Genomic DNA, 15672 nt, shown 5'->3' with positions numbered 1-15672 from the left:
AGGTGACATAAGTAATTACAGACCTGTTAGTTTAACTTTATTTTAACTCGTGTTCTGGGGAAAATAATGGAGTCACTGGTCATGCAGGACATTTAGACAAGATTGCAATTGTAGTTCAGCTTCCCCTTAACAAACCACAGCATGGGTTTGTTAAGGGGAAGTCTTGTCTGACCAATTTGATCAGATACTATGATGTCATCACAAAGTGACTGGATGCAAAAAATTATTTTGATATCATTTACTTGGATTTTAGGAAACCTTTTGATACTGTTGCACATGGAAGAGTACTGTACAGGTTGGAGCAGTATGGCATTAAGGGCTAGTTGCTGCTTTGGATAAAGGGATGGTTGAGTGGGAGAAGACAGAGAGTGGTAATCACTGGACACTGCTCTTCTTGGACTAACATTATTAGAGGAGTCTCCCCGGGGTTTCTGTATTTATCAGTGATATTGAGGAAGGTATATCGAGCTTAATGTCCAAGTTTCTAGCAATTAGAAGATTAGTAGGGTTGTTAATGACACGTAAGTATGCTACACTACTGTAACAGGATCTAGAAAAGTTTAGCAGATGGCCTGAGAGGTGGCAACTGAAGTTTAACATTGACAAATGTAAAGTACTGCATATGGGTAGTAGTAACCCAGATTAATATACCAACTGTGCGGTACTACACTCAGGGTAGTGGAGAATGAAAAAGACCTGGTGGTAATTGTGCAGTCAGGTATGAAGTATTCTGACAGTGCAGACAGGCTGCAAGAGTATCTCACGGGTCTTGTCAATGATATATAGGAAATTTTGCTAGCAGAGATAAAGAGGTGATCATCTCTTTGAGTACTGCATACAGGTCTGGAGGCCTCATTTTAAAGAATGATGTAGAGCTGTTGGAACGAGTACAGAGAAGGGCAACAAGATTAGTGAATGGAACAAAGGGTTGCTCTTACAAAGAAAGGCTTCTTAAGTTTTGCAAATTATGGTTTCTGGAGACTAGGCACCTACAGTGTGATCTGATTGAGGTGTATAAGGCCTTGAATGGCTTGAGCAAGCACAGTGCTAATGGGATTCTTCCTCTTGTTCAGATTCCACGCCCAAGGGGTCATAAATTCAAATTGGTGAAAGACAAGTATAGAACATATGTGCGGAAATTTGCCTTTAGTCAGCAGGTGGTTAATTCCTGGAACAAACATCCATCTGTCGTTGCGGAAGTTGACAGCTTAAATAAATTTAAGGCTGAACTAGACACTCTAGGCTATTAATGTAATAAGAGTGTCTATTGCTATCCTAATTACCTACCTAATTCCTGTAAGCTATTTGATATACTATTGCTTATAAACACTTATATAAATAGGTTTATATTCATTTCTGCCATTACCCTTTGTCTGCTCACAACAATGGTTTTAGTTTTAGTGTCATTGTTCATTTATGTTTATAATTATTTTCTGGTCCTCTGTTGTGTCAATTTTAAATTACATGCTGTTTGTCTATATATTCATCCTTATAGCTTTAATTTTACATTATTTCATATAAATATAAATATAAATATTGATTTAACGGACTTTGGATTTAATGGACAAAATATTTCTGTCCTAAAGGAAAAATTTAGAACATTTTTTTTTTTAATAGAGCATGCTAAAAGTTTGGGTCAATGAGTCAGCATTATGTTATCATGCATCTGGTGTTGGGCTTGGGGTATTACATCATGTAAGTGAGGGAGGGGGTTATAGAGAGTGAAGTGATTTGCGGTGTCCGCCAACACTGTAACTCTACCAGTGCAGTTTGTCCTATTCTATTGTTTACGTTTTGGTTGTTTTTGCATTTTATGTAATTGTGATTTTTACATATTTTTTAATAAATATGTAATATTTGCCTGTCATTATGGCCTCGCAGGATAAAGAAATAAAGCGTAAATGTGTTAACTTGAATGTTGCATAAAAATTAAAACTGATTGAGAAGCTTGAAGGTGGTGTAACCGTTGCATATGTGTGTGTGTGAGATTTATAGACTCAAAAAGCAAATAGTTTCAGACATTCGCAAAAATAAAAAATAGTTAAGGAGTTTGCATTAAAATACAGTGTAAATGGTTGTTCCAAGACTACTGCTACAGTTGGTAGTAGAAAACATATGAAAGTGGCAGAAGATAAAAACCTACAGGAAGCAGTGAACAAGTGGTGTTGTTGTTAGAGGTGGTGGAAACACTCCATTAGAAACACACAAAAGAAGTGGTGGAAACACTCCATTAGTTACATTGTATAGTTTTTATGTGTTTAATTAAATTAAAGTTTGGTTCCCTCTTGTAAAGTTATTTTTATATTTTTAACAGATGTTTTAGTGGCATGTATAAATTACTCAATGTACATTATAATATTTTATTCATACTTATACCTTATAATAATATTTTATTCATACTTGTACATTATAGCATTTTAATACATCCTGTACATTAAGTTTGCTGTTAATATATGTTTTTCAAATACATTTTATTTAACGGACTTTTGGCAATAGCGGACACTACTTCCCCCAATTAGTCCGTTAAATCGATGGCCTACTGTATACAGGGTGATTCACTACCAATGCGACAAACTTGCAGGAGGTGTAGGGGGCACAAAGACGAATCGGAATCACATAGCACTGCAGGGTCCGAAATGCTTTCATCATGCGGTAGAGGACGTTTTACGGGAGGTGGTGTGAACAGCGATCCTGCTGGAAGTCAGCATTTGCGAACCGTTTCTGTTGAAGAAACCAAGTAGCAAAAGTCCTCCGGAGTGGATAATCTGCAGGCTCCAATGATTGGACGCGTTGCAGATGGTATGAACTCATTTGGTTTGTTGACAGTATCCTCCATACAGTGGATTGGGAAATACCCAATCGTTGGCCTATCGCTCGAGTACTCGTACTCGGATTGCCTTCTGCAAGATGTAGGACATTCTCCTCATTGTCTCGATTCGTGGTACCTCTCGTGAAACAACCAGTCTCACGTAACCTTCTGTGCACACGTGCGAAAATTGTATGATGAGGAGCACGCCTTGTACTTCCTGGTACAAGCGCAGAGCGGCGTGCCCGTTACAGTCCGCAGCTCCATACGGGAGGTGCATGTCGGCCAGTTCAACGTTTGAATACTCGTCCATCTTACTGCCTCGGGAACCGGTTTGCAAATGCTGACTTCCAGCGGGATTGCTGTTCACGTGACCTGCCGTTCGATGTCCTCTAGCATGACGAAGGCATTTCGGACCCTGCAATGCTATGTGATTCCGATTCGTCTTTGTGCCCACTACACCTCCTGCAAGTTTGTCACACTGGTAATGAATCACCCTGTATGTATAGTATACAGGGCATTTCAAAAGTGATGGTCAATAATTTAAAGGTAAACTGTACAGACAACAATATGCAAAAAAAGGCCTAGTAAACATGGGTCCTTAAGTGAATCATTTTTGAGATACTGCACATTTCTAGTTGGGATTCACCAATGACAAGGTGAACTGTACAGATTTGGGATCCACCACTACTTGTTTGCTTAAGTTAGGTTATGCTCATTCTCTCCCTTTCCCCTCTGTCAATGCTCTGAAACGTTGCAGACATACTAGTACTTGTCAAAGGATAGTCAACATGGAAAGAGGTTACAGCAGCGAAGAGTACACAGACATGCACTTCATGTATGGGAAAGCCAACGGCAGTGCACTGAAGGCTGCTCGGTATCTAACTAGAAGGTATGGTCAATGGTGGGCCTGTAATGTGACCTCCCAGCTCACCAGACTTAAATCCTAAGGATTTTTGTATCTGGGGTCATGTAAAAAGCTTGGTGTACACTTCTGACATTAACACAGTTGAGGAATTGCAGCGTTGGGTTGAAGGAGCCTTTCAGCAAATCAGAAATGATCCAGGAATGCCTGAGAGGATTTGCAACTCAATGCGAAGACTACAAAGCTGCATATGGATGCAAGGACAGCATTTTGAACACCTTTTGTAACATCCTGCAACATGTAACATCTGTTAAATGGTACAGGATGTTACAAAAATGAAAAATGTATTATCTTATGTTTAATAAAACCACCCTTAGCAAAGGATTCACAGCTTTTTGCTAAACTAGTGCTCCCATAGCCATTGGTTGATCTTAACAGAAAATGTGCATTATCTCGAAAACGGTTCATTTGCTGCCCGATGTTCACTAAGACTTTTTTTGCTTATTTCAGTTTGTACTTTTCACCTTTAAATTATTTACCATCATTTTTGAAACACCTGTATATTATATACAGGGTGTATTTAAATTGTCGTCAAATATTCTAGGGGCGTATTCCTATCGATTAAACATTAAAAAAAATTTCATATAAACATGGGTCTAGAAACGCTTAATTTCTTCCCCACACGCCTCGATGTGACTCTATCAAGTCATGTAAACACAATACTAGTAGAACTTCCACTGCTCAGCGGGATTGGCTTTTGCTTTGTTGTTTACAAACATTAGTTGGTTGTGGAAGATACAGCAGATTACTTTGTATTAAAGAAATCATAAAGAAAATGTATTCGGCGAGTGAAATGGCAGAGATGCATTGCAGAGTCTTTCATAATTTTTGTGTCTTCATCAGAGGTCATCCACCAAAATCATGAAAAAGACAGCAGTGCTCTTACTTCTGTTTCCGACATGTTCTGTATGTCAAAAAAAAAAAAAAAAAACACGTGCGAAAGTCTACGTGGTAATAACAGTTTTAAAAATTACGAATAAAATTTAAATAACGTTATACCAAAATTGCAATTACATAAAGTGTTAATATTAGTAAAATAATAAGAGGAGTATACCTCAATATAGTGCGTAGAACCCTTCCGTACGGAAGGGTTCTACGCACTATATTGAGGTATACTCCTCTTATTATTTTACTAATATTATCAACGTAGAACATATTGAGTAGCACAGCTCTGATTCATACTATCTAATTAACGTTTAAACTCTTATTGACTATTTCATTCACTTCCTGTCTCTCCAGCAGTAAACAATCAATACACACAACTATGGGATATTTTTTGAATGGCTTGGTACAAAATTACATTAAATCTACACTAAGGTATTCGGCCCAAAGTTACCATATTTCTTTTCTAAAATATTGCCTTCAAAACAACATCGTTCCGAAGTTTGCCAGGGTAAATTTAAATCAAAAAATATCGGGCATAAAACAACTAACACTGGCGACATCGCGTAATATCGTCAAGCTTGCCTTAAAATCTCGTTATTCGAATAAACAAAAATACCTTTCTCAGGTTAGGAAGCTTCGCGATAAATTAAAAAATTATCTACATCCGAACGATTGGTCTATATTGAAGACCTCCATAGATTTGCGACGGGAAGCACAGGCCTCAGAAATAAAAAACAGACACGTTAATAAGTTGCAAACATTATCGGATAGGTCAAGACACGTTCATGCGAATTCTAACACATTGTCGCGGGATTGCGACCAAGTTCATACGAGTTGGGTGACATCCCCCCCACAGACACACAACGTGTTACCACAGAATATGTCAGCTAGTTCACGAACACCCCCTCACCAATTATCCAACGAACCGACATATCAACAGGTTACAAACCTTTCCTCGTGTACACTATCACAGGACCAGATTTCGCTTTTATCCAAAGGACTAAATTATAATTTACCACCTCGAAAACTGCCTAAAAAACAATGCGTAATTGATATTGAATTTGGACTTCGTAATGTTCCACAAAAAGATATATTTATTCAACAAGTTAACCAAGTAGTGAATAACATAAAAGAAACGCGACTTCCTAAATTGAATACACATGACAGTTCAGCTTTACGAGAGCTTCGGGGAAATAAGGACATTATTATACAGAGGGCAGATAAAGGAGATACAGTGGTAATACTAGATAAACTTGATTATATTAATAAGTTAGATTCTGTTGTGTCAGATACCTCAACATATCGTGAAGTAGACCCGGCACTGTTTACCAATTTGGTCAATCGATACAATAAAACGTTAACCACGTATCGAAAAAACGACTACATTACCATGGTTCAGTTAAAGGAATTGAAGTCCAGAACATACAATATTCCTGCACTTTTCGGTCAGGTAAAATTACACAAGACTGGGTTTCCTATTCGACCTATTGTTTCCTACAGGAACTCGGCATTTTCATCCTTAGCCACACATGTGTATAACATTATAAAACCCTTTAGACAGGTAATACAATTTGGGATTAAGAACTACGATACATTATTTAATACGCTGAAAGACTGTAGACTCGGCGACAATGACAATTTATTCTCACTAGATGGTACCTCATTATATACGAATGTAAACGTTGAATACACATTAGATATTATTTGGGATATGTTAAATAAAAACTCGACACCGATTAATTATACGAAGCTACCTATTAAGGAAATTTTTCACTTAATTAAACTATTAGTTGAGGCCAACTACATCACCTTTCGAGACAAGGTGTACAAACAAATTTTTGGATTACCAATGGGTTTGAGCCTGAGTGGCTTAATGTCAGAGATCTATCTCTCAACGATTGAGCAGATACATTTGACACCTTTTCGAACCCGTATCACATACTATGGGAGGTATTTAGATGATGTTCTAGTTATTACCGATAGTAATACTATCCAAGACATTTTACATTCGTTTAATAATATTCATTCTAGACTCAAATTTACATTGGAAAGGGAGGATACGGATACTAAGTCATTAAACTTTCTAAATTTCACGCTTACCCGGGACTCGAATAGAATACAATTTAGCATCTATCGAAAACCTACAAACACCGGTATGCTTCTACATTATAATAGCTATCACCCGTTCACCTACAAAAGATCGATTATCTTTAATCAATTTCTTAATGCCTATAAATATTCAACGACGGAATCTGCTTTGGACTCAGAAATACAAATTTTAACTAGCAGATTCTTAAACAGGGGTTATTCCATTACCACAATAAACCGAATTAGGGTACAAGCTAAGGATAGGATACAAAATACTACACCAATCAACAATAGTAACATCAAAAAATACTTTATTTCTGTCCCATATGTTGAACAGTGGCACAAACAGCTTAACAGATTCTTTAAAGATACCGAATTTAAAATTGTAGCTAGGCCAATACGTAAGTTACACACTATATTGAACAATCGCTCGGTTCTTTCAGCGTTCGCAACACAAATTAATGATCTGGTATAAAACATTTCTTGCGGTGATTGCGACTCGTCTTATCAGGGTTCGACCCGATTTTCTCTTAATATTCGTGTAAATCAACATGAAGCCTCAGTTCGTGCTTCTCGTTCAGCAGCGTCAAAATTAGCCTTTCATGCCATTAACGAAAAACATACTTTTTTATTTAACGAAGCCAAAATACTTAACGTTCAACGTAATTATACGCGACTATTAATTGCAGAAACCGTTGAAATTAAATTACACGAGAATTCTGTTAATGTTCGGCGGCCATATTTGATCTCCGATTCGTGGACCTTTACGCGCATGCGCGAAGACAAATAATCTCTATTTAAGTAACAGGTTTAACCCGATTCGGTAATTTTCATTCCTGTGATCACGACATACGGTCGAAAAGCGTTGTCAGCTTCAGGAAGGAAAATCGTTTTGAATATTTTCGTTTGATTCTTTTAATTGCGTTAATTTGATTTTTAATTGTTTTAAATTGATTTGTATTGTGTTAAATTGATTATTTAATTATTTATTTTTTACTCTAATGTACCGGTAAGTTTGCCGATTTTTTCGTTTTTTCCGTTTTAATTTCTGGAGGGTATCATACGGAAGGGTTCTACGCACTATATTGAGGTATACTCCTCTTATTATTTTACTAATATTATTATCAACGTAGAACATATTGAGTAGCACAGCTCTGATTCATACTATCTAATAAAGTGTTAATAAGTTATATCATACAGAACATGGATGACCTTACAGAAGTAAGAAAAGACAAAGACAAAGGCAAGGAAAATTCGAAAGACAAGAACTTACCGCTACATGCCGGACTGACAGAAAAGACTGTGTCAGCGTGTTGTCAGTGTATATATGCATGTGTACGCTAGCGGCGCCTAGCGTTAGACAAATTTTGGCGTGTGTATATTTGAAATAACATGGACGGTGAAGCTACGCTAGGTTAAGTACACGATGTTCAAACTGCCCAGGATAGTTAAGAAATATAATAACTGACAAAGTAGCGATAGAAGTCAACTAAACTTTGTTTAAGGCGAAAAATAGGTAGGGTAAAGTTAGAAAAATAGAGCCCTGAATATCGCGTTCGGTAAACTAATGGCTCACAGGGCATAAAAAGTAGAGGCTAGTAAAGTGGAAAGATGATTATGGTAGAAATATGTAGTTGGGCTAGGATAGTTTGGGGTTGCAAACCCGTTCCTATAGTTAGGACCCTGAACGAATGTCTGGGTGCTCGAATTCCATTGTGTAAGGTTGACTATGCTAAATGCTTATACACATTCAGCTTATTATAAGTTCACAATCCTATCCCTACTTTTGAACGTACAGTATACACCTGGTCGCGTCCACACTTCATTCATTGTATATATTTTTTTAATTTTAATTTCAATTTTAATTTTAATTTCAATTTTCAATTTGTGCAACTTACATGTATGGAGCCAGATAGCAAAGATAAAATACTACATGGGCAGAGTAGAATAAAATTGACCCCGGGTACACATGCTCTGTACTATACCCCGCAACACGACTATAACTTGATACATACACATTTAACACACACATTACAGAGCACAGCAGCATCTAATGCTTCTAACTTAGATAAATGTGGGATACATAACCTTAAATTCAACACTTGCAAAAATAAACTATGTTTAACCTGTCCTTGTATGCACCCGCAACACAATACAAATGATACTACAAAACCTACCTTTTGAAAAAACAGTAATGTTATATACCTTATAACCTGCAATACCTGTAAAATAAAATATGTTGGACAAACTAGCAATAAATTACACCTGAGAATTAATCAACACAGATCGGACATCAATAACTACCTGAATAGGAAAAGTAATAATGTAGAACAGAAATAGAATACATGCATTTTCAATCTCACTACTTCAACAATATATACATATCCATACTAGCGCATATTAGTAACGACAACATCAGAACAAAACAAGAAGAAATATTTATGTTAAAATTAAAAACTTTGTACCCATATGGTCTTAACAATAAATTCAACCATAAAATTATTACCAACAACTTAACAGACTGTTGTATATATGACATTCAATATAATTAAATTCCACAATCACCCATGCAAACGTTCCAAAAAATCTAATAATACCAACATCAAATACAAACCAATTTTAGACGATTTTGATGCCACCCTTAAAGACTGGGATAAAAATATTATAGATGTGCAACATATACATAATTTGCTTTTCGGTACCAAGCACAGTATACTGAGAGCACTACACAGGTTCATACACACTTTCAGCTTCAAGCTCAAGCATCTCTTTCATATAATAAACGATATCTGTAAATTCAGTCTAAAAAACCTACGCACTACAACAGGTGATAATACATCATTCATAATCTTAAACTTCAACAGCCAAATTATGGACAACGTAAATATTAACAAACTTATAAATCAGCATAATCATCTACTCCCTAATACTAGCCAAAGTTATATAAAAGTTAGATATAAATATAATAAACCTTTTGGATTATTAGCCTGTAACTACAAATCTATTGCTACCAATTTAATATCTCATAATGCAGACACCAACAACTGCATATGCAAGCATAGTAACACCAAATCATGGTGTTGCATGTAGCTCATCAGTCTATAACTATGATATCAGCTGACTTTGACAGTGCCACAGTTCTGTGGAACACTTTCTTGTTAGAAAACATAGGTATTTGCATATATAAGACCACATCAGACTAATTGTTAAGCTACAGTAATAGATGGTCCAATGCCCTGAAGTGCTATGAGAACAAAATAATCAATTTCTAACAAAAAAAGTTGAAAATATATAATGAGACTTAGTGGTTAGTTATAAACTGGGGAAGAAAGAACTCTGGTTGAAGTTATCTAGTCTCAGCAGAGGGATTATATTTGACCCCCATACGTTATTCTGAGTTTTTTCAGCCTGCACAGCATGCAAATAGGCCTTGAATACTTGTACACCCACATACAATGATGTTATATGGTATAAGTTGCACCCACCTTCCACAATGTTATACAGTATAAGTTGCTGATGCACCTAAGACCAAACAAATACAGACTAGCGAACATAAGTTTTATTTCCCCGTAAGCTTTACTTTAATTTCATTCTTATTAGAGAATGTAAAGCAAGTTTGTTTATTGTGGTCTTTATTAATAAATGAAATTAATATGATGATGTGAAAGGGAAAAAAAAATTATTAAAATTAGTTCGCTGGATAGCTGATGTCATTCAATATGATTTGGGTTTTTATGTAAAAGAGTGATGAAGTGGGGAGAGAGAGAGGGGGGGGGGACAGCAGAATATGTTGAAGTTACAAGCTTTATAAATTTTAGTTCAGAAAATTAATTGTAATCTATGAATTTAATAAATATAATAAATTAAGTTTCGTTTAATTAACAGTTTTAATATCCACATGTAGGAGAAGATAAACAACTTGTTGCTGCTCAAGAATATGAAAAAGTTTCCATAAGGAAGAAAAAAGTAAGCATTTTTATTTAGAAGTGATTAAAATTTCAATAATTTTTATTTAAGGATTTTATTATAATGAAATTCTTACTATACTAGGCAAATTAACTTTGCAAATGATAGAGTATAATATTTACCACCAAAGAAACTTATGTATTTAAATATAATATCATATATATAATTATTTAGATTTTGTGAACTTTTATGTAAAATGTAATGATTTATGTAAAATGAACAAGCACGTAATACCAATTTGAGAAATGGCAAGTCCTCCATGACAGACTTGCCATTTCTAACTCATTTGAAGAGGTATGAGTTAAAATATTTAATAAACTTTAAACATGTGAGATAGTTCTCTCAACATATATTCTTTTAGATATTTACAGTGATAGCAACAAAGACAGTGCAGGAAAATTAAAAATCTCTATTATAAGTAATTGTAAGCAATCTATTGTAATCTTTTGAGCAGATATTATTGTCATCCTCAAATATATCTAAATCTAAATGAGAAGCAAACTTATATTCTAGGCCCAACCCAGGTGTGATTATAAATCTTGCCAAATCATGAGCAGTAGGATAGTTAAAAATCATACAGTTTGTGATATTGCTGATTTGCTTATGGCTAAGTTTTTTTGGATTCTGTTTTCACCACTCACTGTACGTTGAAAATTATGACAAAACACATATATGCTTTGATCATACTTTGCACATCATGGGTCAGAGAGAGAAGTAGCACTGTGCAAAGTTGTGATGGTTACCTAATCTTGTGCTCTGCAAAATGTAGTTTTATCTCTTATTTTAGTTATTTTAATTTTTGATAAGCAATATGCTTGACTATAATTATATAATATTGGTGTAAATACACCATAGTTTACCCATAAGTTTAACTATATGGGTAAACTATGGTGTATTTACACCAATATTATACAGTAAACCCCTGCTATTCGCGGGGGTTACGTTCCTGAGAAATGCCGCGAATACCGAAAACGCGAATACTGAGTTATGGCTCCCATAGTAATAAAGGGGTTCCGTTCCAAAGTATGAAATATATAAGAAAAACTAGTCTAAAATTTTGTCTGTGTATGTATTATATGTACCTTCATAATATGACTATGTACATAGACAGTACATAGTGAAATGCAAGCATATGGCATTGAAATGAAAATAAGAAACAATTTAATATTAAATGTAATATTTATTAGAAATTTCAAACCAGCGCCTTTGCTAACTAAAAAACTTCTCGCCAGTGCTATCACCAGTTTTGCGAAAGTGTTGATAAAGGAGTTTTGCCTTTTCACGAATGATGAGTGAATTTAGCGGAATTTTATTTTGAGTTTGGTCTTCTATCCACAGATTTAAAGCTTTTTCCATTTTTTCTAATTTAACATCACAAGTTACAGAGCAAATTTTTGAAGCAATTAGCGCGTTTTCACGGACACTACGGCGGATTTTTTCTTCTGATTTCTTGATTGATCGTACCGTTGACTCATTGATTTTATAATGTTTTGCCACTGAGGAGACACTTTCACCATTAGAAATTTTGTCTAATAACTCAATTTTATTCGCTAATGTCATCACCTTCTTTGATCTTTTCACATTTCCCTTGTTATTCGTAGCCATATTTTTGTACAGGTTAGAAAGAACTTGTCCACAATAAAGTCACTTTCTTCCGTTAACACACTCAAAAAAGTCTGTTTTATACTGCAAAACGGTAGATTTATCACTTTTGTAAGCGTATCAATTTATAAATTTATTCAATTTATAAGCATATAAATTAAAAGCAAACGACGAGCCCTTCCATGATAAGCGCATAACACATACTTATCAAGGATTAGCGAGAAACATCCACGCTTGCGATTTTGTCACCCCCTCTCCCCCCACCCACTGAGCGCTGTTTTGACCGGGAAAGATAATTTTAGCCACGTCCATGTTTTTTTATGGCGGAAAATGTTCACAGCTTTTTCACATTTTTTTAAAATAAAATTCACATTTTTTCAGGTTTCATTTTATATTAAATCAGCGACCGCGAATAGTGGGGGTTTACTGTATAGTTAATATTAACCCATAACATTATGCCTTGCACATTTAGTCTTCAAAATATTATTATTACCTACACCATTTGACATCTCTCATATTGTGGAGTTAACTTCGCAATCATGATGGCATGTTTGCATTACCAGGGTATCTGCCTGCCCACTGATGAGTGAGCCAACAAGCTCCGAAACGGTGCCGTCTGGGGGGTGGTGGTGGTGGTGCCCACTGAGAATAAATAACAGTAGTCTCCTCTATTAGAGAAGCGTTGTTTATTCGAAGCAGTGCAATAGCTGGTATCTCGTTGTGAAGTTAGCCACAATATGAGGAAAAATCAAACGGTGCCTTTACACTACTTATGTAGTTAAACTTATGGGTAAACTATAGTGTATTTACACCAATATTATATAGTTAATTTCAACCCATAACATATTAAGGCTTGGCAATAATATATATCCCTGTGGAAGATAGTTACTTTCAACAAACCTTTAATTAATTAATTATTATTATTATTTTATTCTCATGAGGTTTTTTATTTTCACATATATCTATGTTGTCTTTGTTAGACTCAGGGCCTGGTCTTTAACTTTGTACGTATCAGCTTTCACTGCTCGCCAGCTCAAGATCTTTGCTTCCGGCAGAGGAACACATGGTCAAGCAGATGTGTAGTGTTAGAATATGTGGTCAGTTGACCCCATGTAATGATTATCTTTTACACCACTGACCTATTACTGTGCCAGTTTAACTTCTAGCAACCGCCTATGACGGCAGGTTAAAAGAAAATACTCGCAATCAACTTTATATAAATTGGTTTGTTAAAATGCCTGCATGTCTGTGCTAACAATTCAAAATAAGCTGGCTGGTTGAGCAATGCTATAAATTTTTGTATCCTGGTGATTTTCCTCTACTACTGGTGCTTATCTAATTTATAGCATTCGGACTTTTTACTGTTGATATTGATCATAACTTCACAAAATATTGCCATAGAAACAAAAAAAAAGGTGTCTTCTGACTATGTAAAACCTTCCTTAAGATTTCAAAGCATCTTCCTTGGAAAATTCCAAACTCTAAATTATGACTGCTATAAACTGCTCTGAAGCTGATAACCTCCTGAGTTTCTGATTACAGGCAGAAAGACTGAATACTGAAGAATGACCGCCAAGAGCAAAACCAAACTCAACTCCTACTGATAGCATGAAACAAACTGCTTTCAGAGAAGGCTCATTGGACAGCATTCCTACCACTGACTTGCTTATGATTGTGAATTCTTCACACCTGCCCCTACTGTAAATGTTAAGGATACTACTGATTCTAATGGAGGTCTACCAGTGCCGACCATACTCCTACTGCTGCTGTACTAGACACCCGCCAGAAGGCTTATACCATTTACAAGCAAATAAATAAATTTTTAACAAATGAACAGAAAAAGTCACCAAAGCTGCTATCAACCTTGTCACTAAGAGGTGGCACACCACTGAAATTATTATTAATGACCTCATCACTGACAATGAAGTTCTAAAAGCCAAAAACAAAGAGTTCTATAATAAACTGTCAACTTATTTGCAAATGTTACCTTAATGCAAACTTCCCCTACCCTTGCTACACAGGTGCCTCCGTAGCCAGGTGGGAAGGAGCAGCAGTGCGTAGCACATGCTTCTTGATTAGACTGGGGTTCGATCCCGTCACCACCAAATATGGAGGATACAGAAAGGTCAGGGAATGACCACCGCATATCCCTGAGCAATATGGCCTTAGTTGCTAATGCTCCTAAAAACCAAATAACAACAACAACATAACTCTTGCTACATCTTTTGCTGACAAAGTCAAATGAAGACCTACGACTGCATTTCTTTTAATGAATGTTCAAACATGAGTTATATGGTGTTACTGATCCCAGCCAAGAGAAGACGCTCCTCATATTCACCATAAAGATGCAAGCCAATCTACCTCCAGATCTAAATCTAATGACCTCCTTCTAAAGGCTGCTGAGGACAGCATCCTAAGCTGCAGTACTAACATCAAGGTGGAAGTAGTACAAGCACTAAAATCCTCCTTGAAAGATGTAAAAATTAAGTCAATCAACTGGTTAAAAACAAGGGAATTGTCATTGAAACTGATTCTGAAACTGACCTCAATAAACTCGTTTCATCATCCTTCTGCACTGATAAAGGTATCTTCCCTGAAATGTCAAAGCAACTAAACCGTACAATACTTATGATGTAGATAAGGCACTGACAAAGCAAGAAATCCTAGAACTATTTTACAGAAATTTTCAGGAACTTGACATAATACTTGAACAGTTTACCAAGGAAATAACATTTTGCTTCTCAACTCCATCATATTCAATCCAATCTCTCAACTGGATTCTAGGACTGTCACCTTGTCTGTTTCATTTTGCCATCAGATCACAATGGCTGTACATTGGTTGGTGGATGTCACATAGGTGCAAACAGTTTACTGAGGTCACACATTGCCATTCCTGTTTGGGATCAGGCCATGCCGTTCAGTCGACCCCCCCCCCCCTGCTGTGGCCACTGTACATGATCTGGACATCTCTTCTCTGATTGTCCAAACGAGGATCACTCTCCAGTTTGCATTAACTGCAAACAAAGAAGAAAAACTACAAACACTCTGTAAGAGATGCCAGCTGTCCTGAATATCTTTGAGCATTAGAAAACTTTAGTACTTAGACTATTCCTTCCCTTTTGAATTACTCAAAATCATCCAAATCAATGCTCATAAAGCTTGTGTTGTTGCTGACGAGGTTTGACATCTCTCTCTCTCTCTCTCTCTCTCTCTCTGTCTGTCTGTCTGTCTGTAGGACTGTGATGATCCTCCCCTTGTACAAGAGCCCTACTTCCTCCACGGTCATGTCCTTGACTATTCTCTCTCTCTCTCTCTCTCTCTCTCTCTCTCTCTCCCCTCTTTATTTCAGCTAACCATCTGTCTCCTCCTTCAGCTATAACAATCTTCAATCAACAGTTAG

At 36.1% G+C, this 15672-nt stretch overlaps 1 protein-coding gene across 1 annotated transcript in view; it reads left to right on the top strand.

The window, feature by feature from the left end:
* Positions 1-15672, top strand: part of barr (non-SMC condensin I complex subunit H) — a 462459-nt gene that overhangs the window by 226316 nt on the left and 220471 nt on the right. Inside the window, exon 6 of the mRNA XM_090374633.1 lies at positions 10609-10670. Coding sequence (XP_090230759.1) covers positions 10609-10670 — 62 coding nt within the window. The remainder of the gene's footprint in view (positions 1-10608; positions 10671-15672) is intronic.

This window comes from Mastigoproctus giganteus, chromosome 5 (genome assembly GCF_048544385.1).
Source record: "Mastigoproctus giganteus isolate SK-2022 chromosome 5, ASM4854438v1, whole genome shotgun sequence".
NCBI lineage: Eukaryota > Metazoa > Arthropoda > Arachnida > Uropygi > Thelyphonidae > Mastigoproctus > Mastigoproctus giganteus.
Note: the sequence above shows the minus strand (reverse complement) of the source record. Positions and strands in the feature narration are given on the sequence as shown.